Source organism: Vulpes lagopus, chromosome 3 (genome assembly GCF_018345385.1).
Source record: "Vulpes lagopus strain Blue_001 chromosome 3, ASM1834538v1, whole genome shotgun sequence".
In the NCBI taxonomy this organism is placed as follows: Eukaryota; Metazoa; Chordata; class Mammalia; order Carnivora; family Canidae; genus Vulpes; species Vulpes lagopus.
In genome coordinates this window covers 68,141,351-68,161,049 of record NC_054826.1, presented here as the reverse complement: position 1 = coordinate 68,161,049, position 19,699 = coordinate 68,141,351, and the positions used below count along the sequence as shown (strand labels likewise).

Below are 19,699 nucleotides of genomic sequence, written 5' to 3'. Positions count from 1 at the left end.
TTATGCTGTCTTTCCATTCCTGAAAAGAACAAACTTTTTTCCTAGCTCAGGACCTTAGCATTCACTGTTCTGCCTGGGATGGACCCCTCCTTTCAGATTTCAGTTTAAATGTCACTTTCCCATCACCCTATCTAAAAATAGCTCTTTTCCAGTCATGTCACCATGTTTATTTCTTTTTATTTCACCATGTTTCTTCTAATTGAAAATATTATATTTAATTACTTGTTTATTGACGATTTCCTACACTAGGATATAAGAATCTTGGGGACAAGAACAACCTCCTCCTCCTCCTTCCTCCTCTTCTTCTTTTCTAATTATCTCCATTGCCTAAAACAACACCTGCCATTTAGTGAGCACTCAATAAGTATATGTTTAATAAACAAACATTTGGATCCTTGTCTGGATCCCAGAATCCAAATATCTATCTCCAGGAAATACTCTCAGTTTAGTTATTTGATAGAGGAATATAGATAAATGTATGATCTAGAAGGAGAAAACCTAACACATTCCTTCTCCTTAAGTTTATCTTTGCTGTCTTAGATTAAAAGTTTCATTTATTTTTGTTTCATTTATCTATATTTAACACTGATTTGAGCATCAACAATAACAGAAATGAACTTTAAAACAAATATAAAAAGGGACGCCTGAGTGGCTCACTAGTTGAGTGTCTGCCTTTGGCTCAGGGCATGATCCAGGGATCTGGGATTGAGTCCCACATTGGACTCCTTCCAGGAAGCCTGCTTCTCCCTCTGCCCGTGTCTCTGCCTCTCTCTCTCTGTGAGTCTCTCATGAATAAATAAAATCTTAAAAAAATATATAAAAATGTTGTCTCACTCCATTCAATAGGAATTTTATATGCAAAGGAACACATTTAACCAGTATAGGGCCAACCCACAAGTCATGATTTTTACAGAAATTTCTGCTTTATAAATTTGGTCTAGGATTTTTATAGCTAAGTTGATGAAGGATGTTGGCATGCAGTATTCTTTCCTGTAATGTCCTTGTTAGATTTTGATATCAGAGTTATGCTGGCCTCAGAAAAGGAGTTGGCAAGTGTTCTCTCCTCATATATTCTCTTAAAAAGTTTGTGTAAACAGCTTGGTATTATTTCCTCCTTACATTTTGGTAGAACTCATTAGTGAATTCTATAGCCTAGAGGAGTTTTGGAGTGGGAAGATTTCTGTTCAATAAAATTTTCTGTTCAATTTCATTGAAATAAGACTGTTCAGATTTTGTATTTCCTTTTTTTTCAATATTTTATTTATTCATTTGACAGAGAGAGCAAGAGAGAGTGAGAGAGAGCACAAGCATGGGGACTGGCAGGCAGGGGGGAGAGGGAGAAGCAGACTCCCCGTGGAGCAGGGAGCCTGATACGGGGCTCGATACCACCACCCCAGGATCATGACCTGAGCTGAAGGCAGATGCCCAACTGCCTGAGCCACCCAGGAGCCCCTCTGTATTTCTTCTTATGCTCATTTCAAAAAGTTTTTTTTTTTTTTAAGATCCCTTTATTTATTTATTTGAGAGAGAGAGAGAGACAGAGAGAGAGAGAAGGCACACAAGTGGAGGGAGGGGCAGAGTGAATCTTCAAGCAGTCTCCCCGTGGAGCATGGAGCCCAACGTAGGGATTGATTCCATAACCCATGAGATCACGACCTGAGCAGAAGCCAAGAGCCGGATGCTTAACTGACTGAGTTACCCAGGTGCCCCTCAAAAAGCTGTTTTAATGGAAAGTGTCCATTTCCCCTAAGTTGTCAAACTTATTGGCATAAAAGTTGTTCATATATTTCCCTATTATCCTTTTGATGTCTGTAGGATTTGAAGTGATGTCTTCTTTTTCATTCCTAATACTGTTAATTTACCTTTTCTCTTATTTTCTTGATTAGTATTGCCAGAGGCTTATCCACTTTATTAATCTTTTTTTAAAAAATTTTTATTTATTCATGAGAGACAGAGAGAGAGAGAGGCAGAGACATAGGCAGGGGGAGAAGCAGGCTCCCTGCCAGGAGCCTGATGTGGGACTCAATCCCAGGACCCTGGGATCACAACCTGACGCTCAACCACTGAGCCACAGGTGCCTTATTACTCTTTTCAAAGAACCAACTATTGGCTCTTTCCCTAAGCAGCCTGGGGTGACCTCTGAAAATGGCTCACTATTTGGTCAACCCAGAAAACCCTACAAAATCATGTAAATCAAGAGGTTCAAATCTTCGTGTTCACTTTAAGAACACAGATGAAACTGCCCAGGCCATCAAGGGTATGCATATCTGAAAATCCACCAACCATCTGAAAGATGTCACTTTGCAGAAGCAGTGTGTGCCATTCCATCGCTACATGATGGAGTTGGTAGGTGTGTCCAGGCCAAACAGTGGGGCTGGACACAGGGTCAGTGGCCCAAGACGAGTATAGAATTTTTATTGCACATGCTTAAAAATGCAGACAGTAATTCTGAACTTAAAGGTTTAGATGTAGATTCTCTAGTCACTAAGCACATCCAGGTGAACAAAGCCCCTAGTATATGGTGTAGAATTTACAGGGCTCATGGCTGGATTAACCCATACATGAGCTCTTCCTGCCACATCATCTGATCCTTACTGAAAAAGAGCAGATTGTTCATAAACCAGAAGGGGAGGTTGCACTGACGAAAAAGATATCCTAGAAGAAACTAAAGAAACAAAAACTTATGGTCTGGGAGTAAATTCTGTGTAGAATATATGCAATTCCCCCAAAAAAACCCCAACTACTGGATTCCCTGATCTTCTCTATTGCTTGTCTATTTCCATTCCATTGACTTTTAAAAAAGATTTTATTTATTTATTTGAGAGAGAGTGAGAGTGACAGAGATTTCAGAGGGAAGGGAGAAGCAGACTCACCCCTGAGCAGGGAGCCCAATGCAGGGCTTGATCCCAGGACCCTGAGATCATGACCTGGGCCAAAGGCAGACACCCAACTGATGAGCCACCCAGGTGCCCCTAGTCCATTGACTCTTCTGTTCTTCCTACTCTCAGAGTTTATTTTTTATTGTAGTAAAGAGCACATACAATTTACCACCTTAACCATTTTTAAGTGTACACTTCAGTAGTGGTTAATTATATTCACATTGTTTGTGAAACAGATCTCCATCTGGCAAATCTGAAACTCTATATCCATTAAATAGTAACTCCCCTTTCCGGCTTCCCCCAGCTTCTGGTAACCACTATTCTATTTTCTGTGTCTATGAATTTGGCTTAGATACCTCATATAAGTGGAATCATATGGTATTTGTCTTTTTTGCGACTGGCCCGTTTCACTTAGCACAGTGTTTATGTTGCAGCGTGTGACAAGATTTCCTTCCTTTTTTTTTTTTTTTTAAATTTTTTTTTTTTTTATTTATTTATGATAGTCACAGAGAGAGAGAGAGAGGCAGAGACACAGGCGGAGGGAGAAGCAGGCTCCATGCACCGGGAGCCTGATGTGGGATTCGATCCCGGGTCTCCAGGATCGCGCCCTGGGCCAAAGGCAGGCGCCAAACCGCTGCGCCACCCAGGGATCCCCGATTTCCTTCCTTTTTAAGATGGATGAATATTCCATTTTCCTGTCCATGGACATTTGGGTTGCTTCTACCTCTTGGGTATTATGAGTGAACATGAATGTTTACATGTGCTATGAATGTGAATATGCAAATATTTCTGAGACCTTACATTCAATTCTTTTGGATATATATACCCAGAAGTGAGACTGCTGGGTCATGACATTCCCTATTCTCAATTTTTTGAAGAGCCTTCAGGCTGTTTTCCATAGGGGGCTCACCATTTTTGCAATCCCACCAACAGTGCACAAAGGTTCCAATTTCTCCATATCCTCACCCATACTTGCTATTTTTTGTTTTTGTTAATAGTAATCATCCTAATAGGTGTGAGATGCTACCTTGTGGTTTGATTTGCATTTATCTGAAAGGTATATTTTTATATGCTTACCGGGCATTTGTATTATCATCTTTGGAGAAATGTTTGTTCAAGTCCTTTGCCTATTGTTTAACTGGGTTATTATTATTTTTTGAGTTGTAGTCATTGTTCATACATTTTATTTATTTATTTATTTTAAATTTTTATTTATTTATGATAGTCACAGAGAGAGAGAGAGAGAGAGAGGCAGAGACATAGGCAGAGGGAGAAGCAGGCTCCATGCACCGGGAGCCCGATGTAGGATTCGATCCCGGGTCTCCAGGATCGTGCCCTGGGCCAAAGGCAGGCGCTAAACCGCTGCGCCACCCAGGGATCCCCTTCATACATTTTAGATGTTAAGGGCATGTTAAGTTGTAGGGGTAACTTAAAAATTCTGGATATCTTATCAGATATATGATTTACAAATATTTTCTCTCATTCCATAGGTTTCTCTTCTACTCTGTTGTGTCCTTTGATGCACAAAAGTTTTTAAGTTTGATACCATTCCATTTTTCTATCTTTGCTTTTGTCACCTGTCCTATGTGCCATTTTTGTTGCTTTTGGTGTCGTATTCAAGAAATCATTGTCAAGTCCAAAGAAGATTTTTCTCCTACAAGTTTTACAGTTTTAGGTCTTAAACCCATTTTGAGTAAATTTTTGTATATAGTGTAAGATAAAGATCCAACTTCATTCTTTTGCAAGTGGATATCCAGTGTTCCCAACACCATTTGTTGAAGAGACTGTCGTTTCCCCACTGATTTGTCATGGCACTTACCCATGTGAGGGCTTTAAATTTTTTTTTTTTTAAATTTTAAAGAAGTTTTAAGTTCACAGCAAAGTTGAATATCCCCTGCTTCCCTGCACATGCTAGTATTTTATTTCCTGATGTGAACTTATACTGCCGAGTTTAAAGCTCTTCTTTTCAAATATATGCATTTAAAGCTACAGATCTCCCTGTAATCACTACTTCAGCTCTATGCCATAAGTTATATGTTGTATTATAATTTTGTTAGTTCAAACTATTTTTAAATTTCCATTGATGTCTTGACACAGAGGTTTTGAATTATGTTGCTTAGTTACCACATATTTGTGCATTTTCTATTTTTTTTGTTATCTCTAGGTGAATTCTACTGTAGACACCATGCTCTAATTTTAACCCTTTTAAAATTTTTATTTTTTTAAGATGCTTAATTTATTTATAAGAGATACAGAGGGAGGGGCAGACACATAGGCAGGGAGAGAAGCAGACTCCCTCCGGGGAGCCCGATGTGGGACTCATCCCCACTGAGCCACCCAGTCGTTCGGCTTTTTAAAATTTTATACTTGCTTAATGGCCCTGACTCACAAACCTAATTTTGTTTTGCTACGATGGTGAGTTCAGATGATCATTTTTTTTTTTTTTTCTGCTTTGGTCAGTATACACTGTGGTGGTTCCACACTGCTTTTATTTTATTTTATTTTATTTTATAAATTTTTATTTATTTATGATAGTCACAGAGAGAGACAGAGAGAGAGAGAGAGAGAGAGAGGCAGAGGGAGAAGCAGGCTCCATGCACCAGGAGCCCGACGTGGGATTCGATCCCGGGTCTCCAGGATCGCGCCCTGGGCCAAAGGCAGGCGCCAAACCGCTGCGCCACCCAGGGATCCCCCACACTGCTTTTAAAGAACGATAAAATAAAAAAAATAATAAAAAAGAAAAAATAAAAATAAATTTAAAAAAACCCCTGAAAACTGCATCCCATTTACCTGCAGGGCTCCAGGCTTACACCACGGGGCCGGAGTACAGGCTGGCTGCACCACCTGCCGTCGGAAGCCGCCCCCCGCCCCCCGCCCCTCCCCTTCGCAGGCCTGCAGCGCTCCGGCGGCTGGGGTGGCGCGCTATCCGCGTACCTTACAAAGCAGCGGATGTAGCACCCTCACATTTTCCCCACTGCGCGGCTCTTCAGAGGCTATAAAGCTAGCAAGTTCTCAAAACCCAGCAGCTCTCAGCGGGAGAGGGAGCTGGGTAGGGTTCCAGAAAGATGGAAGCAGAATGGCTCATCCCTGCATTTAAGGGAGCACGTACCTTGCGAGGCCGAAGGAAGCAGCGCCTCGGGTAACCGCGCGCCTTCGCCCGGACGGCCCCGTAGCCCGCCCGGGGAGAGCGCCTCCGGGACAAACGCTCCCTCCGCCGCCCTCTCCCAGTTACTCCAACTTGCACTGGGCGGGGCAAAGAAGCCCGCCGGGGAACCGCCCCCCACGTGACGGAAGAGAAGGCGGGGCGAGCCCGGGGAGCCTGCGTCGGCGCAGGCCCCTCCCACCTGACGGCGCCGCGGCGGCCCCGCCTCCTCGGCCGCGGGGTGGAGCGCGAGGCCCCGCCCCCAAGCCGCGTCTCCTCGAGGGCCAGGCTGGCCGGTGGGGCGGGGCAAGCGGCCGGGAGGGGCCTGGAGCCGGCGGAGGCAAGGAAGGGAAGGGAAGGGAGGGGTCACGTGCGGCCAGCGGCTCGGGGTCACGTGACGCGCGCCGGGGAGGAGGGAATCTGGACTGGGAGTTCTCCTGAGGGAAGCGGAGTGAAGTGGTGGGGACGCGGCGGCGGCGGCGCTGACAATGGTGAGTGCGCGGCGGCCCGCGCGCTCGCCTGCAGCCCTGGCCCCAGAGCGCGCGGCGGGCCGGCCAACGGCGGGCTCGGTGTCGCGGGTGCGGCGGGGCGCCGGCTTAGGCCTGGCTGGCCGCCGCGGGGTCGGGGAAGGGCGGGCGGGCGGCGCCGCCTGTTCCCGGTCTCGCCGAGGCCCGAGCACCTGCGGGCGGCGGCGCGCTCTCCGGGCATGTCGGAGCCTCTCCCCGCCTTCCTCGAGCGGCTGTGGGGGCCCTGGCTGGGCCCTCGGACCCCGCCTGTGCGGGGGCGCAGCGCCGCCTCCCCTTCCAAGGTAGCCCGCCCCCCGCTCCTTCCGGACGGCCCCGCTTCCCTTCAGGTGGAGCGGCTCGCGGGCCCCCAGTTCCGGGCTGCGGGGACGGCCTGGGGCACGCCTCTCCGGCGTGTCACGAGATTGATAAAACTCCGGGTTTTCGCCTTGTTTGTTTGTTTTTTTTTCTCTCTCTCTCGTGACATTTCTGCGATATCTTTGACCCCAGTTCAGCCTTGAGGTTGACACTTGTAGAACGGGAGCGGAAAAGGAAAAGGACATTGAAGTGGGGACGTCTTCAAACGAAAAGACACTGGTTTTGTGCCCGCTGCTTTAAGGTTTGGCTCTCCTTTCCTTCCCCAAGCCATTTTCTAGAAACTTACCGCTTTGGGATGTTGAAATGGCCTAGGGAAGAGAGAAGGGAGGGACGTCCGAGTACTCCAACCAGTCGGTGGGGCACGGTGCGCTCAGCTCTGCGTGTTGGCCGGCTGCTCTAGGTTGGATCTCGTGCGGCTCACTCCATGGTTTTGATTTAGCGAGCATACGTTGGGCGCCTACTGTGTGCTCCTGCGACTGTCAGCCTCCCCAGAGCTCGCCAGTTCAGTAAACTGCTTGAGACTTTTGGCTGAAGATGAAGCTAGGTTTATTTAAAAAAAAAAAAAAAAAAAAAAAAGCTGTTTTGAGTAAATACATTTTAAACTCAGAAGGCGTGTTGATTTGATTAAAAATCAGAAAAGTAAAGTCAGGCATATCCATTCTTAAACTTGGGGCCTCTTTTTTTTCATGCAGCAAATAATTACTTAGACGTATTCAAGGGCCACTAGCAAAACTGAAACAGCCCTTGCTGTCTTGCAGCTTACAATCTAGAGGGAGGTAAACATCTCTTTGTGTAATTATTTAACGTGGAAATTAACAGCTGTGCTAAACCTAACCAGGAGGTATTGAGAGACCTTCCCTAGCCAGGGAGTTAGGGAAGTCTTCTTTAATTGAATATGATTTGCCAAGAAGACTCAAAAGGCCTTCCCATCTTTTGTTTATTTTAAAAATTACTGCTTTTAATGAGTTTTTGTATTAGTTTAAGAGCACTTTAGTTACTCATCAAACCAAATTGTAAAGCTTAACAATGCTGAAATGGGCATAAATGTAACCTATGCGTGGAAATCTGCTGTTTCATTGCTTGTGTAAATTTTGAGAGCCTCCTCTTCCACTCGCCTTGAGTTGCATTTCTTTACATCCACTGGAAGTAGTGAAATTTCTTGAGTGTGAGCTAGAAAGTTTGTGGACTTTTAACATACCCACGTGTAATTTTGCTGGATGGTAATGCTCAATACAGGATTACGAATTATATGAAAAATCTTAAATTAACCCAGAGGTGGTGCCGGGGTTATGCCACAAGTAGAAAACTGTAAAAACAGTGCTGTCATCTTTTAATAGTCATAGATATTTGCAGCTTAGTTACTTAAAGTCTACCTGAGTTTTGACTTCTGTATTATTGTCTAATGATGCTCCTGAAAATCTCTCATTCTATATGCTCCCGTGAAGATGTCTTTGCCAGAACTGGGTAGTCTTTCGCTTTAAAGTGTCTCTCTTGTAATTTCAGCAGAAGTTTGTGCTAATGTATCCTAACCTTTACAATTTTCATTCCTTTCCGCCTCCTACTAGTCTTTTCTATTCTGTCAATTATGTATTTTGTTTCCTCTTTACATATCACGAGAATTATAATTTGTGAGTAAGTAAAAGATTTTAATTTTATGACTTTTTGTTTGAAATGACAGAAGCACATCTTGCAATAAAAACTTAAAAAGCAGCACTTTGGGTAGAGAAATCTTTTTCTTTCAACTCCTTCTAGAAGGAAAACAAAAAAGACAAACTTTTTTCTCAGATATTTTTCGGTCATTTGCTTATTAAATGTAAGACATGAACAGTTTTCTGTGGCTTTTGGTAAGACTTGTTCATTTTTGATGTATCCTCGTGTGAAAAACTGGATGTTAACCTGGTGCTAAATTCTAATGGTGGTGTTAACTTAACCTTGTTAAAGTATTGTGGCTTATTAGTCAATGTATCATGTGTGTGCCATAACTAGACTTTTTAAAATAGCTTCTGATCTCTCCCCATCTTAGTGTTTTGATTGTGTTGAAAAGTAAGCCTATTTTTAAATTTTTAGTTTTGAAATGCTTCATGCATACAGAAAGTAATAGAAGATAGCACATAGCTTTCACATTTTTTAATGTCTAGTAATTTTTCATTTTTACTGATGGTGTCAAAATAAGACTGTTCAATTATTGTGTTATTAATTGTGAAGTTTTATAAGACTTGAGTCTCTTTTACATCACTTTATTTATTTATTTAAAAAAAATTTTATTCATGAGAGACTAAGAGAGAGAGAGAGGCAGAAGCAGGCTCCATGCAGGGAGCTTGATGCGGAACTCGATCCCGGGTCCCCAGGATCACGCCCTGGGCCAAAGGCAGACGCTCAACCACTGAGCCACCTGGTCTGCCTGGCATCACTTTATTTAGTGGCAATTTTGGTTTTGTTATTTTTGATTACTTGATCTTTTTTTTTCATTTTTTAAAAAGATTTTATTTATTTATTCATGAGACACAGCGAGAGAGAGGCAGAGACACAGGCAGAGGGAGAAGCAGGCTCCATGCAAGGAGCCTGACGTGGGACTCCACGATCACGTCCTGGGCCCAAGGCAGGCGCTAAACCTCTGAGCTACCCAGGGATCCCCTACTTGATCTTTTAATATCGGCTTTCAAATCCTAAGTTCAGCTCTGTGTGTTAAGTATCCATAAGTGGAAAAAGTTATCGTAATATTTTCTTTTATCCATGGAACAATTTTTATAGTTTTCAAATCTCATTTCTCCCAGAAGCAGCTCTGGGATGTATTAAGGGGGAGTGAGAAAATTAAATTTTGTTTTCCTGCTTCTATTTTATATCTTAAATGAGGCTCTTGTCTTCTACCCTTTTATAGTTGCTCTTCCCACAGCAACTTCCCCCCACCCTGATTGGCTCTGTAGTTGTACATGGTTGATAATTAGTAAATATCAGCAGCCTGATTTTGAGCTGTACATTCTCATATCTGTAACCTTTAGGAAAAAATAGACCTTTTTGTGCAAGCTTTGAGTTTAAAACTTGAGAAAGTATGAAAGCTAACTGGGTACAGTAAATGTGACCATCATTGATTTTTTTTTTTTCCACTAGAAGTTCAGGATAATTTTCTGATTAAAATGAAATTTTCTGGTTAAAATTGACTTTGTTATTTGTTAGGTTGCCAGGAAAGATTAAAACATATCGAAAGGGGAAAAATGCTCTTTGTGTCTTTGTAGTATGTCAGAAGTACGAATCTGGCATTTCTTTGAGTTGATTCTTGAAATTATAATCTTTCTGTTAATATAGGATTAATGACAACAACAACAAAAAAAGCTCAGAATTTAGGAAAACGTTGTCTTTGATGGCAGTAGACCTACAGAGTTTTAAGAGGATCGTTAGCTTGCTTGATGTTACGAGGCTTGATGCAAGTTCCTTGCTCTAGACTTAGCTACTGCACCAAAGCTAATTTTCTGGGGGAGGTCTAGTCTTTTCAGATATTTCTGATTTAACTCATTTCTTTTGTGTATCCTTTTTTTTTTTTTTTTAGGACAGTATGTGTTTTTTTCAAAATCAATTTAACTTTCAAAAGTTATTTGAGTGCTACTACATACCACATACTATCCCTAGCTATTATGTCTTCAGTGATGAACAAAAGATGTATCTATCCTCATGGGGTTTACAGTTGAGTCAGGAATTCAGGTATTGAATAAGTACACGTCTATAGCAATTGGTGAAGTAATACAACTACATGGTGTTGTGAAGCCTAAATTTGTGAATTTGTGAAGCCTAAATACAACTACATGGTGTTGTGAAGCCTAAATTGAATAAGTACACGTCTATAGCAATTGGTGAAGTAATACAACTACATGGTGTTGTGAAGCCTAAATTTGGAGACACTAGTTTCAATTTAGGAAGGTACAGAAGGCCTCTTTATGGAAATGAGTCAGGCTGAGTCTCAGAGGATGAATTAGTTAGGTTAAGGATACTTGGTCTAGGATGAGAAGGAACCTGTCAAATTTGATTAACTTGAATAATTTGAGGCTGGTGTGGTTGGAGAGATGGATAGAGACAGATACATGTAAGCCACGTTAGGAAATACAGTGTGTGTCTTTGTGTCTGTGTGTTTTTGTGTACATGAGCACTTGCACACATGTGTGTTTAAAATAACATTGAAGTACAGAAAAATGCACAAATAAGTGCAAAACTTGATGTATTTTCACAAAATGAGCAAACCTATGTGTGAAGCGCTCAGATAAAAACAATGTAATTGGCACCCCAGAAACTCTGTGCTTTCTAACCACTTCCTGACTTCTAATGCTGTAATGTACATTACATGTTCTTGGCTTTTTTTTTTTTTTAATGCTCTTTTTTTTTTTCTGTGCTTTTTTTTTTATTAAAAATTATTTATTTATTTATTTATGATAGTCACACAGAGAGAGAGAGAGGCAGAGGGAGAAGCAGGCTCCATGCACTGGGAGCCCGATGTGGGATTCGATCCCGGGTCTCCAGGATCGCGCCCTGCGCCAAAGGCAAGCGCCAAACCGCTGTGCCACCCAGGGATCCCTGTTCTTGGCTTTTTAATAAATGGAATTATATAGTGTGTGTGAGAGCCATTCTTATCTATAGTTGTGTTTTACTCCTTTGTGTACTGTATAGAAAATAAATATCTTTTTAGAATAAGATTTATCCATTCTCTCTCTCTTTTTTTTTGTATCCATTCTCTTGATGGATATTTGGATTGTTTCCTATTTGAGGCTTTGTGAACAATGATTAACATTCTTATATTAACATTCTTATATATGCTCCTATTTCATGTGGGTAAGAGTTTCTCTTTAGAATAGGTATCTATGGGTGTGATTGTAGGGTCATGGGATATGTATCTCTTTAGTTTTCCTGGGTAATGCCAACTGTTGTTCTAAAGTAGTTCGAATTTATACTCTTACCAGCCCATTGAAGGATTTTTTTTTTTTTTTTTTTTTTTTTTTTTTTTTTATGATAGTCATAGAGAGAGAGAGAGAGGCAGAGACACAGGCGGAGGGAGAAGCAGGCTCCATGCACCGGGAGCCTGATGTGGGATTCGATCCCGGGTCTCCAGGATCGCGCCCTGGGCCAAAGGCAGGCGCCAAACCGCTGCGCCACCCAGGGATCCCCCATTGAAGGATTTTAAGCAGAGAATATGATCAGATTTATGTTTTTAAGAGATTACTATGGTTGTGTAGGGCAGACTAAGAAGGGATGTAGGATGATAGGATAGGAGATTGTTAATGGAAATTTTAATAAAGGCTGGAAGATTAGCTTCTATAGTGACAAAAATGATACACAATTATATCTGATATTGGAATTGCTAATGGATTCTATATTATAATCAACTGATGTGTTTTGGCATTCAAGCAATTGATCTTTGCCCCTTATGTTTCTGTCCTATTCAGCATTTACATAACAAGGCTTATGCATTTTTTTTTTTGGAAAAATTAATAGAAACTTAGTCTCCTCCATTAGAGTCAGTTTTATTCCAAGGATTTATACAATGTAACATATCCTGTTCAGACCTGTAAAGCAGTACATTTTATAGTAAGCAGTATGTTATAATAATTCATTTGGATTTGTACAAGTAATTTGGATTGTATGAGTTTGGCTTTATGAAATAACAACATAGAAGTATAACTGAAGGTAACTTTTCAAATCTAGATGTTTATTAACTTTTTAGATTACTGGTGTATAGTAATTGATTATTTATAGTGGTTACCTATGGAAATGATTGAAATTATAGCATGTTTATTTTTTTAAAAGATTTTATTTATCTGACAGAACACAAGCGGGGAGGGGGGAAGCAGCAGGCAGAGGGAGAGGGAAGGGGAGAGGGAGAAGCAGACTCCCTGCTGAGTAGGGAGCCCAATGCAGGGCTTGATCTCAGGATCATGACCTGAGCTGAAGGCAGACACAACCTACTGAGCCATCCAGGTGTCCCTGAAATTATAGCATGTTTAAATTTTAGTTTTCTTTTTGTCTTTTTAAAAACTATGGTAAAAAACATACAATATGAATTTGTCCTCTTAACTCATTTTAGTGTACAGTAGAGTATTAATTGTATGTATATTTTTATACTAAATTTGTTTAGTTTTGATGTAAAATTTGGTGTAAGTTCTTACTTCTGTGTTGGACTTTGTATGTACATTGTAATACTAAATTTGTTTAGTTTTGATGTAAAATTTGATGTAAGTTCTTATTTCTGTGTTGGACTTACAGATTTGCAGTCTGTTTAACTGTAGGTCATAGATAATTAGACTTGAATTACAAAATGTGGTGTCTGACAAAACATAATTATGAGCATTTTCCTTTTATTTCAGAGTTTTCTTGGAGGCTTTTTTGGACCCATTTGTGAGATTGATGTTGTCCTTAATGATGGGGAAACGAGAAAAATGGCCGAAATGAAAACTGAAGATGGCAAAGTAGAAAAACACTATCTTTTCTATGATGGAGAATCTGTTTCAGGAAAGGTAAATCTTTTGCTTGTGAGAAGTATCTAGTTGTAGCACATTAGAGTTATCAAAGTTGTCTGTGCTGTTTCTAAATTTGAATGATTTTGTTAGAGGTGGAAGGTTTTTTTGGGGGCGAGGGTTAGCTAAAATCCTTGATTCATTAGAACCTCTACAGGAAAGACTCTTAAAACTGGAAGGCTTACAGAGGCAAGGTCTAAAATTGCAAGCAGAATTTTATGTTTGTGACTTACGGACCTATTTTGCTTCAGTTTCTCCAGTAGGGCTGTGATTCATTGAGTTTGTTTTTCTTTTTACATTAAGTTGGGTTAGAGAGATTGAGGATAATTCTTTAGCATACCTTTAAATGCTTCTTTCTCATTCTTTGTACTTTATCTCTCTATCCTACTACCATTCTGTCTGTTGATCTCATTTCTTGGTACTCTATAGACAACTTAGTGTACATTTGGAATGTATCTATACATGGTAAGGTATATTTGTGATTCCTTTTGTAAGGTTTCACTTTTACCCCTTTTCCTTATTGATTGATGTATAAAAACAATCTTATACCTTAGCGACTATGATTAATACTCATTAATCATAATTTTTTTTAAGTAGGCTCCACGGCAAACATGGGGCTTGAACTCATGACCCTGACTAATATTAAGAGTTGAGTCTGTAAGGGTGCCTGGATGGCTCAGTTGGTTGGGCAACCAACTCTTTATCCCAGCTGAGGTCTTGATCTTGGGGTCACGAGTTCAAGTGTTGGGCGAATGCCTGAATATGGAGCTTCCTTTATTATTTTTTAAAGATTTTTTTTTAAATTTTTTTTTTATTTTTTATTTTTTTATTTATGATAGTCACAGAGAGAGAGAGAGAGAGAGACAGGCAGAGACACAGGCGGAGGGAGAAGCAGGCTCCATGCACCGGGAGCCTGATGTGGGATTCGATCCCGGGTCTCCAGGATCGCGCCCTGGGCCAAAGGCAGGTACTCAACCACTGAGCCACGCAGTTGTCCCTGGAGCTTACTTTAAAAAAAAAATAAATAAATAAAAGTAATGTGCTCTACTGACTGAGCTAGTCAAGGTACCCCTTTTAGGTTGTTTTTAAGTCTAGTAGGGAACGCTCATTGTCTGGTTATCTGGGTAGTTAGGAGTCTGTGGCTGATGTTTACAGGACAAAGGAAGATGGAATGTTTAAGGGGAATAAAGCTACTTCAGTGTGGTTTATAAAAAAAATAGTGGGCCTTTAGATTACATTTATCATCTTTTATAGATAAATATTTTCTTTTGCTCAAAAGGTACTCTACCTGGAATCTGATTATTTATTGGCCTGAGATTTTTTTCATTTTTAACCTTCTTATTGTAAAATAAAACACATATTGAAAACCACAAAACAAATAATCATAAGACATATCTTCTTGTAATCACCATTCAAGTAAAGAAGGAGAATTTTGCCTGTGTCTGATCCAAACATAGCCTCTTCCTTTTTAAAGAAACTACTATGCTGAGTTTTATAATAATAAAATTCTTCGTGTCTCTTTAGTCTTGCTCCCTTAAAAAGATTGATACGGCTTTTTAAATATCTTTTAATCTCGAATTTTCTCTTCATGCCTTTCTTATACTTTGAAGAATGTGGGAGACTTGAACTATAGAGTTCTCTGTGATTGCATACTCATGATACAGTTATTGACTATAAGTTGGTAGATGTATCTAGAAGCTTGATCAGAGTCAAATTCAGTTCTTCTGGCAAGAGTATATGTGGTGGTGTGTTTTTGTTTTTTTTTATCAGAGGGGTACATGATGTTTGATTTTCTCTCCTTTGCAAGTGATGTAGCTGCTGTTAATATTGATTCCTGGCATACCTTTAGATGACTTAGGAGTACTTTGAAAAGAAAGCTTAAAAGAAAGAGAAGAAAACAAGCATTGGTTACCTGTGGCCCATTAAGGTAACATTCACTAAGAACAAGTCTAGGTTTTCTGAAATACCTGAGTATAATAAAAAGATCATTGAGTTCGAGTTGGAAGATCTAGCCTTGACCTTACCACTGTCTTGGTAGGTAACTCTGGGCAGTCATTTAACGTTCTGGATCTCACCTTAAAATTAAGGAGGTTGGACTGAATAATTGGTTTCCAAACTTGGCTTTGTATTATGATGTCTCTATATAAAAATGCTTTCTACCTTAGATATAATTTTAAAGTTCTGAAAGTCTGACCTCCCACCCAGAGCAAGAATAAATCCCTTTTATGATATTCTTGACATGTGAATTTCTGTTTGCACACTTTTTTTCCTAGATTTTTTTTTTAAGAATTCTTTTTTTTTTCGAGCAGTTTTAGGTTTATAACAAAATTGAGAGGGAAGTACAGGTATTTCCTATATGCCTCCTGCCCCTGCACACGCATAGTCTCTACCATTATCTGCATTACTTGCCAGAATGGTACAGTTCTTTTTTTTTTTTTTTTAATAGTACAGTTCTTACCAAGGGTGAACCAATATTGACACATGATAATTACCCAAAGTCTGTAGTTTACCTGAGGGTTCGCTCTTGGTGGTGTTATTCTGTGGGTTTGGACAAATGTATAATGATGTGCATCCATCATTATAATATCATACAAGGTATTTCATTGCCCTAAAAATCCTCTTTGTTCTTCCTCTTCATCTCTTCCGTCTTGCCTCCCAAACCCCTGACCTTTAATTCTGTCTTCATAGTTTTGCTTTTTGCAGAATGTCATGTAGTTGGAATCATACCGTATCTAGCTTCTTCATATTGGCTTCTTTCACGTAGTAATATACTTTTTTTAAAAAATATTTTATTTATTCATTCATGAGAGTACACAGAGAGGAGAGAGAGAAGCAGAGACACAGGCAGAGGGAGAAGCAGGCTCCATGCAGGGAGCCTGACGTGGGACTCGATCCTTGGTCTCCAGGATCACACCCCGGGCTGAAGGCGGCGCTAAACCGCTGAGCCACTGGGGCTGCCCCCGTAGTAATATACTTTGAAGGTGCCTCTATGTTTTTACAGCTTTATAGCTCATTTCTCTTTAGTGTTGAATAATATTCCATTGTCAGGAAGTACTACAGTTTATTTATCCATTCACCTACTGAAGGACATCTTGATTGCTTCCAATTTTTGGCAGTTATGAATGAAGCTACTATAAACATCTTTGTGCAGTTTTTTGTACAGGCATAAGTTTTCAACCCATTTGAATGAGTACCTAAGAGTGTGCTTGCTGGATTGTATGGTAAGCCTATCTTTAGCACTGTAAGAAACTGCCAAGCTGTCTTCCAGCATAGTGCTACTATTTTGTATTCCTTCAGCAGTGAGTGAGAGTTCCTGTTGCTTCACATCCTTGCCAACATTTGGTGTTGTCAGCCTTTTGGATTTGGTCCATTTTAATAGGTGTATAGTGGTAGTACGATGTTGAACATCTTTCCTATGTTTATTTGCCAAGTGTATATCATCTTTAGTGAGGTGCCTGTTCAAATCTTCTGCCTACTTTTATTTATTTATTTTCTTCTGCCTACTTTTAAATTGGATTGTTTTCCTGTTGAATTTTAAGAGTTCTTGGTATGTTTTGGATAATAGCCCTTTATCAGATGTGTTTTCTGCACATTTTTTTCTCAGTCTATGGCTTGTCTTCTCATGGTCTCATTCTCTTGATACTAATTTTGATTTCCCTGACGTCCACTGAAGTCGAGCAACCTTTCATAGAGTTATTGGCCATTTGATATCTTTTATGAAGTGTGCCTATTCAAGTTTTGGGGGGATGGTGAGGAGAGCTTTTTTTTCTACTCAGTTGACTTTTTTTCTCATTTATGCATAATATTTTTTTTGTATGTTCTTGGTAAGAGGCTTTTATGCTTCTCTATATAGAGTCCTTTGTATACGTTTTGTAAATATTTTCTCTCACATTCTGGTATGACTTTTCACTATCTTACTTACATAGTATCTTTTGATGAATGATTCTTAAATTTAATATACTGCAAATGTTATGTTTCCTTTTTGTTAGTGTGTTTTGTGTCCTATTTAAGAAATCTTTGCCTACCTTATGGGCATGAAGATATTCTCCTGTAAAAAGATTTTTTTTTTATTTTACACTTCACATTTAGATCCTTAGTTTGCTTGGAGTTGCTTTTGTCTGTGTGACATGGAAGTTAAAGCTAGTTTTTTTTTTACTCCTCTGTATGGATATCTCACAAACCCAAAACTTTTAATCCTTTCTTTCACTGTACTACAGTATCACCTTTGTCATAAACAGAGGTTGTGTGGTTCTTTTCCAACCTCTCTGTTCTGTTCCATTGGTCTATTTGCAACATTTACTTTCTTCTCTTTTTTTAAAAAATAGCCTATTGAGTATAATTCACAGACCATGAAATTCACCCTATTAAAGTGTGCACGCCAGTGTTTTTACTGTATTTGCAGAATTGTGCAACCATCACTTCTAATTCTGTAATATTTTCATCACCCCAAAAGAAACACCATACCATTAACATTCATTTCCTTAATGCCATAAATTGAATAGTTGTGCCATCATAAAATTCATGTGTTGAAACCTAGTATTGTGATGGTATTTGGAGATGAGAACTTTGGAACATGACTAGGTCATGAGGACAGAGCCCTCATGAATGGGATTAGTTCTCTTATATCCCTTGTACCTTCAGCCATATAAGAACACAGTGAAAAGATAGCCATCTGTGAACCAGAAAGAGAGTTCTGCTGTACATTGATTTAGAACTTCCTAGCCTCCAGAACCGTGAGCAATAAATATCTGTTGTTAATTAGCCACCCTGTCTACAGTATTTTGTGACAGTAGCTTGAATGAACTGAAACACCTGGTAACCACTAATTTACAAATCTGATTTCTTTCTTTATGGATTGGTCTACTCTGGAATTTTATATAAATGGAATCAAAATATGTAGCTTTTTATGTCTGGCTCCCTTCATTTAGCGTGATGCTTTAAAAGTATATTCTTTTACTTAAAAAAATGGTAAAAAATATATATATAATAAAATTTGCCATTTTAACCATTCCTAAGTGTACAGTTCAGTGGCATTAATTACATTCACAAGGTTGTACAACCAGTCACCACTATTTACAAAATTTGTTCATTACCCCCAAACAGAACCTTTGTTAAACAATAACTTAGTGAAGACAGTTCAGAGAATGTAAGGACATTTGGTTTTCTACTTTTTGACTATTACAGATAATGCTGTACATTGTGTACACATTTTTGCGTGAATGTATGTATTCATTTCTCTTGGGTATAGAAATGGAATTGCTGAGTCATATGTTAACTTTGTGTTTAACTTTTAGAACCACTAATCTTTTCCAAAGCTGCTGCTCCATTTTACATTCTTTCCAGCAATGTATGAGGGTTCCAGCTTCTTTGCTTTCTTGGCAGTACTAAACATATTCTGTATTTTTTATTGCCATTTTAGTGAGTATGAAGTGGCATCTCATTATGGTTTTGGTTTGCGTTTCCCTAATGACTAATAGCATCTTTGCACATGCTTATTGCCGGAGAAATCTTTGGAGAAATGTCTATTTGTATGCTTTGACCATTTTTTATTTGGTTGTCTTTTATTGTGAGTTGTAAGAGTTCTTTATATATGCTGGATACAAGTCCACTATCAGTTATATTCCACAAATATTTTTTCCTGTTCTCTGAATTGTCTTTACTTGTCCTTCCTTCCTTCCTTCCTTCCTTCCTTCCTTCCTTCCTTCCTTCCTTCCTTCCTTCCTTCGTCATGTCTTTGAATTACTAAAGGTTTAAATTTTGATGAAGTCCAAATTTGTGTCTTTTTGTTTGATTGCTCATGCATTGGTGTTATCTAGGAAATCACTGCCCATCCAGAGCAGTGAGGATTTACACCCGTGCGTTCTTCTGAGAATTTTGTAATTTTACCTCTTTCATTTGAGGTCTTTGATCAATTCAAGTTAATATTTGTATATGGCATGAGGTAGGGATCCAACTTCATTCTTTTGTATGTTGACATTCAGTTCTAGCACTATTGTTAAAAAGAATGTTTTAGGACTCCTATAGCATACACTTTTTTTTTTTTTTTGCATACACTTTTTTTAAATAAAGATTTTATTTATTTATTTATTCATGAGAAATAGAGGCAGAGACACAGACAGAGAGAGAGGCAGAGAGAGACAGAAGCAGGCTCCATGCAGGGAGCCTGACAGGGGACTCGATCCTGGGTCTCCAGGATTATGCCCTGGGCCTAAGGCAGGCGCCAAACCGCTGACCCACCCAGGTGTCCCGCATATACTTTTTAAAGTTAGAATTAATTGCTATCTGTTAAAAGTTTTTTTTTTT

The 19,699-nt window shown here is 39.6% G+C and overlaps 1 protein-coding gene and 1 long non-coding RNA gene across 5 annotated transcripts in view; one reads left to right on the top strand and one right to left on the bottom strand.

The window, feature by feature from the left end:
* LOC121487263 overlaps positions 1-6,112 on the bottom strand; it is a 55,996-nt gene extending 49,884 nt beyond the window's left edge. For all 3 annotated transcript variants that reach the window (XR_005986813.1, XR_005986811.1, XR_005986812.1), the window contains exon 1: positions 5,989-6,112. This is a non-coding gene — a long non-coding RNA (uncharacterized LOC121487263). The remainder of the gene's footprint in view (positions 1-5,988) is intronic.
* Positions 6,113-6,394: 282 nt separating this feature from the next.
* Positions 6,395-19,699, top strand: part of VPS26A (VPS26, retromer complex component A) — a 32,264-nt gene continuing 18,959 nt past the window's right edge. Inside the window, exons 1-2 of one of the 2 annotated variants that reach the window (XM_041748779.1) lie at positions 6,395-6,512; positions 13,247-13,396. In XM_041748779.1, the coding sequence (XP_041604713.1) occupies positions 6,510-6,512; positions 13,247-13,396 (153 nt within the window). In that variant the 5' untranslated portion in view covers positions 6,395-6,509. Of the gene's footprint in view, positions 6,513-13,246; positions 13,397-19,699 lie in introns of those variants that run through there. The other variant, XM_041748781.1, reaches the window with a different exon arrangement.